We start from the raw sequence: 10,672 nt of genomic DNA, 5'->3' as shown, positions 1-10,672 counted from the left end.
AAAAAAAAAGAAAATTCCAGAAATAATTCACAACCTTTCTATTACACACAGTGCTGAGCAGCAAGATGAAAGTTCAAGCCATCCCACTCCACCTTGTCTGGGACATGTGAATCATCCCTCTGCCCAGCACATCCACGCTGTATTCACTGCCTGCCTGCTAGTCACTTAGCAGTCATCTCAGTCATCAGGTCGACTATCCTGGCATCACAGTGCTTTTGTTCAAGGACCCCTTATTTGACTTAATAATGGCTTTAAAGTGCAAGAATAGTGATGCTGACAATTCAGATATGTCAAGGAGAAGCCATAAAATGCTTCCTTTTACCCAAAAAGGTGAAAGTTGTCGAGTTAATAAAAAGAAAGGAAAGTATGCTGAGACTACTAAGATTTACAGTAAGAATGAATCTTCTATTCGTGAAATGATGATGAAGGAAAAAGAAATTCATGCATAGTATATAGGGTTTGCTACTATCTGCAGTTTCAGGCATCCATGGGCGAGTCGGGGGGAGGGTCTTAGAATGTATCCCTGCAGGTAAGGAGGGACTACCATAACAGTGTCTCCCCACACCAAACAAAAAAGACAAGTGGTGACGTACTTGCAGACGTCACCATTTTTATATTTCTTCCATCTTTCATACAATTTATTTGCAAGTTCAGAATCCACATCCCAGGTAGATGGATCCAGAGAAAGGCTCCCATTCCAGTTAGGATTTCCTAAAAGGTAGATCAGATTCCATATTTAGATTTACAGAAAATATAATTCAATTAGTAAATAATGCCAAGGCCTGAATATTAAACTTCTTAAACTGAGAGGACTGAAGAGTGAATAAATGCCACCACTGTCCTCTGCTGCATATTTACTAAAAGTCCCTCTAACTCAATGGCAAATGATATATCAAATTAAATAAACATGTCATAAAACAAAACTAAATCGAATTATGTGAAGGTAAAAACGTAAAAGACACATGGCTCATGAATACAGCCTGAAACAAAACTATACTTGGCACATTTTTAACAGCTTTAAATCTAACATGCGAAACTCCTTTCACACAAATGCTAATCATCAACAAGTCTTCCAGGTCACTATCTAAAGTGCTGAGGGAAAACAGTAGTTCTTGAAAGGGGGCAAAGACCAAGGGTCCATCCTAGAGAAGGTGCATGTTTATAACTGGGGTATCTTTCACCTCATCCTACCAAGATTTGTTCTGTCTTGCTAAGGAGGGGATCAGGAAGGAGAGGTGGGAATCTTAAACAAACAAACAAACAAACAAAAAAAAACTGTACTTTAAAACTCTCCTTAAATATCTTTATAAATTAAAAGAAAACAAACAAACAAACAAACAAACAAAAAACACCCAAAACAAGAAACAGCTTTTACATCAACACCAAAGCCCTTCAGTCCTCAAACCACAACCAGCACACTCCGCAAGATGTTTACGCTCCTATAACTTAAGTCCTCAAATACAATTCCAAGTTATTTTGACTAACTTCTAGTCAGTTCTTTTATAAAAGAATCAGAATCTTCCAATTTTTCCTATGGGTGCTATGATGATCAAACAGTTATTTGAAAAAAAAAGAAATCCCTTGCAGAGGTATAAGCTACTACATAATAAGGGGGCATTATTTACACAAGTACCCCAGATGTTTCTGGAGGCTTCTTAACAATTTTAAGTCATTCTGTTAATGATCATCCTCTCTAAGAATAGAATATGATGCAATTATCTTATAGAACTAATTATTCCACTGACAAATGCTCATTTTCTTCACTACTTCCCACTCCCCCAAACTAGAGTTCTACAGAAAGCCTAAGGGCAAAATACTTACCTGTTTTTGATTTTCCCATGAAATAATGCATGCCACAATGTGCTATCACTTCAAAACCCAGACTCCCTTCCTAGATTGAAAAGTAATATATGAATAACTTAAAACATAGCACTAAACATAAAAATCCTAACGCACTAAAACTCAAAGCAGACATTGGCCTGCACCTCCGTGAACTTCCCTTTAACCATGAGCCAATAAATTACTTTCTAATTTTTAAGAAATTTTCAGACAAATCTGAATTGTCTCTCCCCAGGAGGGTCACTGAGTAGATTCTGAACGCACAATAATCAATGACAATAATGACCCTTGGGCCCACAAGACACCAAACTGCCATCGGAATTAAAGATTATGATCACGTGGCCGCACTGAAGCCTGGGCAACACAGTGAGACCCTACTGTAAAAACGAAATTTTAAATTAAAAAAAAAAAAAAAAAAAGATTAAATTAGTCTCAGGACATTCTCAGTGGCAAGAGGTTTTTTTTTTTTTTTAACTGAACTCTAATCCTCTGGGAAACAGTACGCTGATCTAGTACTAGCTATTCAGGGCATTAAATTTCCCATTTCTTGCACGTCTGGAGAGCACAGCCGTGTGACTTCCACATACACCAGAAACCTGCCTGCTCCTGCAACCGTCACTCTGCTTTCCTTATGCATCTCTTGGATGGAAAAACAAATTTCTAAGAAACTACCCCTGCTGAAAATAAGGATATATGAAATTAACCTTACATTCAGTTTAGTTTTAGAAGTCCTATCTGCACATTTATAGCTAGTTAAGCATGAGGCATTTCTAACTATGAAAAATCAACACTATAAGTGAGAAAAATAAAGATGGTTGCATGAATGTTTCATAGAAAAACCAGAACCCAGAGTTATACAAAATAGCTTGAAGCAAAAAGAAGCAATAATAATAACCAAATGAAAAGAAATAAATATTAAGGAAAAAAAGAAACATATTTAAGACGACCTAAATCAAATATAATTTACCCAGATTTTAGAAAGCATTTTCTTAATTGCGAATCTTTGCAGGCTTTAAACTTGGCCCTCTTTAAACTAAGGAAACTCAAGGATTACAAACAACTAAGAGTCATGTAGAAGAGATCCAAATAAAGCACTTAACAATCTAGTTTATTAAGTCATTGCAAGTATGTACTAAAAGCCAAACTCTTTTCTATAGCAAGCACGTATTTGTTGCTCTACAAATTTTGGAAATAAATGAAAATGACATCTATTAATCTATTGGTCATGGCTTATTTCATTCAAGAACCTCAAATTACTTTATAAAAAAGAGATGCTCTTTCCAAATAAAGATTTCCATGTCCGAACAATTTATCATCCAAGATTGGCCTGGTAATATCCTTCAGTTTCTTAGCCTTAAAGAACATAAGCTTAACCCAGTTAATAAAACCCAAGCACTAAAGATTAATAAAAAGCAACAGTAATTATTAAGAAAATTGTAACACACATATAGTATTGTAGAATATACCTTGCTTGGTGCTGAATAAATCTGTAGAGGTATTGCAAAAATGGCACCTATGTTTGTAGTCAAAAATATATTGGTGAATAGATTTATGGCAATGTCTTTAACAGCAAGTTTCAAAGAAAATATATTCCAACAGCCTGGAGGTAGAAATAAAGGGCCAGTGAAATTCAGAATCTAAAAAGAAAAGAAGCAAGAGAAATTACTTTTCCTAACACTAATTATTATTAAAATCATTATAAAGTATGATGCTAACGTTCTTCTATACTTCAGAAAGTAGAATTTTACTCAGTTATTTCCAGATCAAAAGTTGATATATTTTTATAGAAATGATAGGTTACAAATAATGCTTAAGGTCACACTGTTTTGACCAAGCACGGTGGCTCATGCCTATAATCCCAGCATTTTGGGAGGTCAAGGTGGGCGGATCATGAGGTCAGGAGACCATCCTGGCTAACACGGTGAAACCCCATCTCTACTAAAAATACAAAAAAATAGCTGAACCTGTTTCATAATGGGTGAAACCCCGTGTCTACTAAAAATACAAAAAAGTTAGCCGGACGTGGTGGCACGTGCCTGTAATCCCAGCTACTCAGTAGGCTGAGGCAGTAAAATCACTTGAACCCGGGAGGCGGAAGCTGCAGTGAGCCGAGATCGCGTCACTGCATTCCAGCCCGGTTGACAGAGCGAGACTTCATCTCAAAAAAAAAAGATGACACAGTTTTAAATTTCACAAAAGTAATCTTGAAACTCCAGCAAGTGGCATTTTGCAAAAAACCTACTATTTTATCATGAACCAGGCTCATTTTTACTAAATATAATCCTTTTGGTACAAACCATATATATAATATTTTTCAATAATAAGAGCGATATTTTGAAATGCTATATCCTTGTCCCTTTGAACTCCTTTAAAAATAGTTTTTTACAGAGAGAAAGAGAAGTCTCCTAAAAGTAAGTCTGAAAATGTTAAAAGAAAAATACATTTTAAAAATCATAAGTTAAAATTAAATTTTGTATAAATAATAATTTCATAGCATTTGGAATAAAATAATTTCTATTATTTTATAGAAATAATTTCACAGCATTTGACCTTAAAGCTTAAAACAAGCTAAAGCTTGGGGGAAAAAATACTGTATGTACCTTTAAAATGTGCTTGGTCTCCTTGGAAACAAACACATCATTTAATACAACACTACGGTCAAAATGGTTGCGGTACCATATTGACCAAAGTCCTGATGTGTTTTCATGGGTCTCTATGTGAAACTGGGTTGCAGAAGAGTCCATTCTAAAATACCTGTGAACAGAGGACATGCATGCTATCAGCCCTGAGTGTGGGACAACAGTCAGCCTTCTTATGAGCCTCTAACTGCAAAAACAGGAGCATCATAAAACATTACTGAATGAAAGCTAGCGCCAGAGACAACCTCAGAAATCACCTCCTTCAACCTTCTGGCTCACATGGGAAGCAACTGGAGGCCAGAGGGGAAGCATCCAGGCTGCAGCCAGCAAAGCTCACAGAGGCCGCCAGGGCCAAACTAGGACCTGAAGTCAACTCAGAAACACCATGTGAAAATGTGCTCTTTTCACACGCCTGGCTGCCTGACGCTGAACCTATTTCATAAACTGAGTTCTTTCCCTTCCTTTTCCCCATTCTGCTAATAGTCCTTTCATTGCCTGGTAGCAGTGCTAAGGCAGGAGGAGGCAAGGCCAGAGAGACAGAATCACACAAGTCATATCAGTATACATTTTTAAAGCATTTCTAGAGGGGAAACAACAACAACACAGGATTTCAGGTGAAGTGGAAGTAACCTACCCTTGAGTCACAGAAGAGAAGAGGCATGCTTTTAGTGTTGGAGTGTGTGTTGCTTTCTTCAAATCTTCTATAATTCTACTGTCACATGATGTAGCTGCTTTGTGGTATAAAGAAATAAATGTGAAGCTTAAGTACCTTTCCTTTCATTAAGCCCAAACAAAAGTATGATATGTCTTATTTTTCATAATTTTTTATTTACTTTTCTGCTTCCATTAAAATAGTGCATCAGACATAAAGGGAACTACTTTCTCAAATGCTCCTGTCATCATCTTTGTTGCCAATTATCCAGAAGCCCACACTTTTTAAAACTAAATTCTCTACCAGAGATGACAAAAGTGAAACATGAAGCTCACCTGGCAGAGTAAGGGGAGGGTGTGCAGGCACGAGCAAGGAAGGAATAAAACCTCAAGAGCCAAAGGGAGCTGACCGGCGCAAAGTGGGCTGCATTTGAAAGCACTGACGATTGATCAAAATAATACTTTTAAGCTCTCCCTGACTTAGGTCATCACATTAAGTCACTTGTGCTCAATTCTTTATATATATATATATATACATATATATATATATATATATATATTTGAGATGGAGTCTTGCTCTGTCGCCAAGGCTGGAGTGCAGTGGCATGATCTCAGGTCACTGTCACCTCCATGTCCCTGTTTCATGCAGTTCCCCTGCCTCTGCCTCCCAAGTAGCTGCGACTATGGGCATGCACCAGCATGCCCGGCTAGGTTTTTTGTATATTTGGTCGAGACAGAGTTTCATCATGTTGGCCAGACCGGTTTCAAACTTCTGACCTCAGGTAATCTGCCCACCTCAGCCTCCCAAAATACTGGGATTAAAGGCGTGAGCCTCGCCCAGTCGACAAGTTGTGTTCAATTCTTAACTCTCTGATGCTAATTCCCAACTTTTGAGTTATAGATACAGTTTTTAAAAATTCAAACACTATCAAAAAATGTGAAAGTAGTCTCCCTTTCTTCACCCTGACTTAACAATTATCTTACAGGAGGCAGCTGTTAGCAGTCTCTCCAACATCCTTCCAGGTGTTCTGTGCATGTATAAGTACACATATACCCTCTAAAAAAAGTCAGTGTGCACACACTGCCTGCACTGCTGTCCATACATGCTTCTCAACATCTTCTCAACAGATGTTTCGCGGTTCTGTCCTCATACACGTTTCTATACATACAGTTTTGAGTACGTACATATCTGCAGGATAAACTCTTAGAACTAGAATTACGGATCAAAGAGCATATACGTGCATTTAAAATTTTCACAGAGTTTGCCAATTTTCCCTTGAAAACAGCCTGCATATTTATACTCCTGTCAAAAACATAAGAGTGCTTTCCTTCCTAATCGTCACCAACACAGAATGTAAAGCTTTAAACTCAAAACCTGACATATGTGGCAGAATAAAAGTGGCATCAACAATAGTTTCTACATCATACTATCTTAGAATCATTAAGGCTGGGGCTTCTTGAAATCAAACTCATTCATTTCATTTTTTTTGAAACCATGCCTAATCTGTAGCTGCAGAAAGAGTTGCCATCATGACAACTAGATAACAAAAGTCAAATGACAATCTGTTAAAAAATCTGTACCTTTGCAGGTAAAAGAAGCAATTTTTGTGAAGTTTGTTGTAGAAGTAGGTAGTAGTACTGGTTCAAACTGCAGAGACAGAGCATCTCTCTGTGAGAAATGGCGTATATCCTGAAACAAAAGAAAAATCCCACATTACTGCTCTTAGCTGGGAGAGCATTCATCCATTTTGAATCAACTGTTGGAACAAAAAGCACAGACCCAGCACACATAGCAACTGCTCAGCATCTGTGCCATAACCATAGGAGGGGATGCTGACAATCTTCGTACAAACAGAGGTTCAAACAAGGGCAAATGGGCTTAAATTAAAGCAAAAAAGAACAGGGACGGTGCTTCTGTCTCTGTTCCTGAAAAAAACCTCACATTCTACAATTAAATGCACTTTGCAATTTCAAAGTTTACCTTAGGTAAGCATTTACAATTACCTGTATCCATATAAGGCTGTTTCCTGAATGTAATATATACATATTTACTGCTGAATCATCTGTCCAAAAGAATCAGAGTAATGAGGTTAAAACGGAGCCATCTCATTCTCACACCTTCATATAGTAATTAAAATATCACATTACACATCTCTATAAAAATGCTAATTTGTCTCTCAAAACTAGGAGCTGTTTTCTATTTTTTCTAATCACAGGAAAAAATAATCCTTAAAAAAATGCCTACCAACCTAAGCCCTCTAAATGACGAGGAACTACCAGGAGCAAAATTCCGAGTTTAGAGTCATATAATGGTCTTCTGGATAAAACCAACCAACTGGACAACTTCAAATAAAGTTATGTTCTCCTGTTGATTAGAAAGCCCCTCATTTCCTCATTTAGATAAACACGTTTGGAAAGAAGAAAACCCTAAGATCTCAGATCGCAGTCTTCCTTTTAGCCTTCACAACAGAAATGGTCCCCATGGGTCAGGGATGTTCCCCACATGGATGTTCATCCAGCCGTTATGAGAATCACCAAGCGCTGAGGACAGGAGAGCTGTCCTGCCGATCCAGCACTGCCACAGCCAGCTTTGAGGACTGAAAAGGTAAATGCTGGTTGATCAATTAAGACCTTCAAGGCAGGGCACGGTGGCTCATGCTTGCAATCCCAGCACTTTGGAAGGCTAAGCAGGGAGGACTGCTTAAGTCCAGGAATTCAAGACCATCCTAAGCAACATAGGGAGACCCTGGTTCTACCAAAAAAAAAAAAAAAAAATTTAAACAATAGCCACGCATAGGGCCAGGTATGCTGGCTCACGCCTGTAATCCCAGCACTTTGGGAGGCCGGGACAGGCTGATCACCTGAGGTCAGGAGTTGGAGACCAGCGTGGCCAATATGGAGAAACCTCGTCTCTACTAAAACTACAAAAAAAAGTAGCCAGGCATGGTAGTGCATACCTGTAATCCCAGCTACTTGGGAGGCTGGGGCAGGATTACTGCTTGAACCTGGGAGGCAGAGGTTGCAGTGAGCCAAGATCGCACCACTGCACTCCAGCCTGGGCAACAGAGCAAGACTCCGTCTCAAAAAAAAAAAAAATTAGCCAGGCATAGTGGTGTTCGCCTGTGGTCCCAACTACTCAGGAAGCTGAGGTGGGAGGATCACTTGAGCCTAGGAGGTTGAAGTTGCAGTGAACCGAGATCACACCATTGCACTCCTGCCTGGGCAACCAAGCAAGATCCCGTCAAAAAATGGGGGAAAAAAAAAACTCAAAGAATAAAAACTATACTTTCTTTGAATACAAACACATATATACAGTCACATTCAGAAGAGTCTTTATAACCAAAAGATACTAGTAAATTCTGTTATGAATTTCATGGGTCACATAATGTGTCTCTGAAAAAAGTTCTCAGGAAGTTAAACAGATGGACTTGCTTATTTCTGATAAGTAGGATACACATTTCCGAAGATAAAATTCACAAAACTCAACACTAAAATTCTACCTAAATTGTCAAGCATCCAGGACCAACCACATCCTATTAGCTATTTAAAATACAAAACAGTGTGATTTGGTTAACTGAGCTTAGACAAATCATTAACAGTGGAACAAGAAACCAAGACTTTGAATACTTTATGAATATTTATATGAAACTGTCATGCCCATTTAACCTGTTTACTACCTACAAACACCAAGAAAAATTATTCCCAAGGAAACTCAGACTAGTTTGCAGTTGTCACTTAACTTCTCCTCAAAATAATACAGCCTTCTTAGCAGTTGCAGGCTGAGAACCAGTTACTACCACTGCCGCTTAATAATTAAAGTAAAGGCTATTTGTCTTGGTTTGCTATGATATAGTCTATACATAAATGCTATAGAACGATAATGCAGACTGATCAAAATATAATGAAAATGTTTAAACATTTCCCCTTACCTGCGGTCTCAGATTTATCTGTAGCTACGTAAACAATAGAGAGATGATCTAACAGATCTTCTGCGTTTTCTTCAAATTCTTTCGAAGTGTTTTCCATTGTGACCATTATGCTCATTTGTAGACGCAAAACATCATCAGACTCCAGATAACAACTCTGAGATTGGAAGGAGGAGGAAAAAAGGAAAAACAAACAAAAAAACCATCTAAACTTTGTGGTTTCAAACTCTGGAAGAAAGGAAAATCATTTAACGTAATGGCACATGTATGAGAACAGAATATGCCATTTTGTGTTTTATTTTTAAGCAAAGAGGCAGGAAAGCAGCCAGAGAGAAAACACTACATGTTTTATTTTACCTTTAATTGCTGACACACTTTATTATGTAAACTGCATTCCAGTTGCACCTGCAAGAGGCTAGTATTAGTGGTTTCTGCCTAAAAGAAGAAAAAAGGGGGAAAAGAGAAAGTAAGCAAAAGGCTCAATCTCGCATTAACAATAAACAACCTATCATGCATTCAGAAACTATACTTTTTCATTTATTAATAAATACTTGAATATCTGCTAAATGCTGGGCATTATTCTTTTTAATGAATATACAACAGTAAGCTAAACAGAGAAATCTGTTCTCAGGACTGTCACTGAGCCTATATTCTAATGAAAATCGTAAGTTCTCCCTTGGGCAACATGAAAATTCCTTATTACACCAATAAGCAGGTGAATATGTTCTAAATATACATAGGAACACTGGAGTTTGGCGTTTCTAATGTTTGTTGAAAATGTTGTTTAAACACAGGAGTATACTGTTATTTTAAAGTAGGTTTACAAAGTAACAGTTGATTCTAAGTGTGCCTTCCATTAGTACAGTGACCTAGAAACCATGGCCCTCAAGTTAGACACACACACAAAAAAAGAGAGATATCCAAAACTCAATTGACCATCATTTTTAACAGGGAAGAACTATGGATGAAAGAGACAAAAGTATACAAAAAGAATTCAGGACTCTGTCAAATTTAAAGATCTTAACAGCCACTGGGATGATGTCAACATATATAAGAAAAGGAAAATGAAAAATCCAATCAAGGGATACAACCTTGGGTAGGAGGGTAAGGCCTACAGGCATGTGAATACACCAAAAAGTGATTTAGTGCAGTATGTGAACCTAAAAGACACGAGCTATGAGGTTTCCTCTTTCATTAAGTTTAATGTCTCTGGCATAGTGATTACAAAAAGGTACTCAGCCTGGGAGCCACAGTCCGAACATCAAATCTCAGCAAGGTAAGATGGCATTCTCCAAAATCTAGCCTGGCTTAATAGTAAGTGAGTATCTATTAAAACGCCCAGGAAAGATGCATTACTAAGAAGAATCACTACAATTATGTTTAATTTGTTAGATTTATAAGACTTACCTAAGTACATTATATAAGAATACATTTTAAACTATGTCAGTTGTCATTCATGCAATTAAAATACAGGGAAAAAAAAAAAGAATAGATCAGACACAATGGTTCACATCTGTAATCCCAGCATTTTGGGAGGCCAAGGCCGCTCGATTACTGGAGCCCAGGAGTTGGAGATCAGCCTAGGCAACATGGCAAAACCCTGTCTCTACTAAAAAA

The 10,672-nt window shown here is 37.7% G+C and overlaps 1 protein-coding gene across 4 annotated transcripts in view; it reads right to left on the bottom strand.

Annotated features, from left to right (window-relative positions):
* TMEM131L (transmembrane 131 like) overlaps positions 1-10,672 on the bottom strand; it is a 177,109-nt gene that overhangs the window by 51,974 nt on the left and 114,463 nt on the right. For 3 of the 4 annotated variants that reach the window (XM_017498782.2, XM_017498784.2, XM_037727964.1), the window contains exons 8-16: positions 9,413-9,490; positions 9,059-9,212; positions 7,134-7,192; positions 6,711-6,819; positions 5,113-5,209; positions 4,440-4,593; positions 3,306-3,476; positions 1,822-1,891; positions 594-711 (exon numbers count right to left, since the gene is read on the bottom strand). In XM_017498782.2, the coding sequence (XP_017354271.1) occupies positions 594-711; positions 1,822-1,891; positions 3,306-3,476; positions 4,440-4,593; positions 5,113-5,209; positions 6,711-6,819; positions 7,134-7,192; positions 9,059-9,212; positions 9,413-9,490 (1,010 nt within the window). The remainder of the gene's footprint in view (positions 1-593; positions 712-1,821; positions 1,892-3,305; positions 3,477-4,439; positions 4,594-5,112; positions 5,210-6,710; positions 6,820-7,133; positions 7,193-9,058; positions 9,213-9,412; positions 9,491-10,672) is intronic. The other variant, XM_017498783.2, reaches the window with a different exon arrangement.

This window comes from Cebus imitator, unplaced genomic scaffold, assembly GCF_001604975.1.
Source record: "Cebus imitator isolate Cc_AM_T3 unplaced genomic scaffold, Cebus_imitator-1.0 Scaffold251, whole genome shotgun sequence".
Lineage (NCBI taxonomy): Eukaryota > Metazoa > Chordata > Mammalia > Primates > Cebidae > Cebus > Cebus imitator.
The sequence above is the reverse complement of the archived record's forward strand: the minus strand, read 5'-3'. Positions and strand labels throughout refer to the sequence as shown.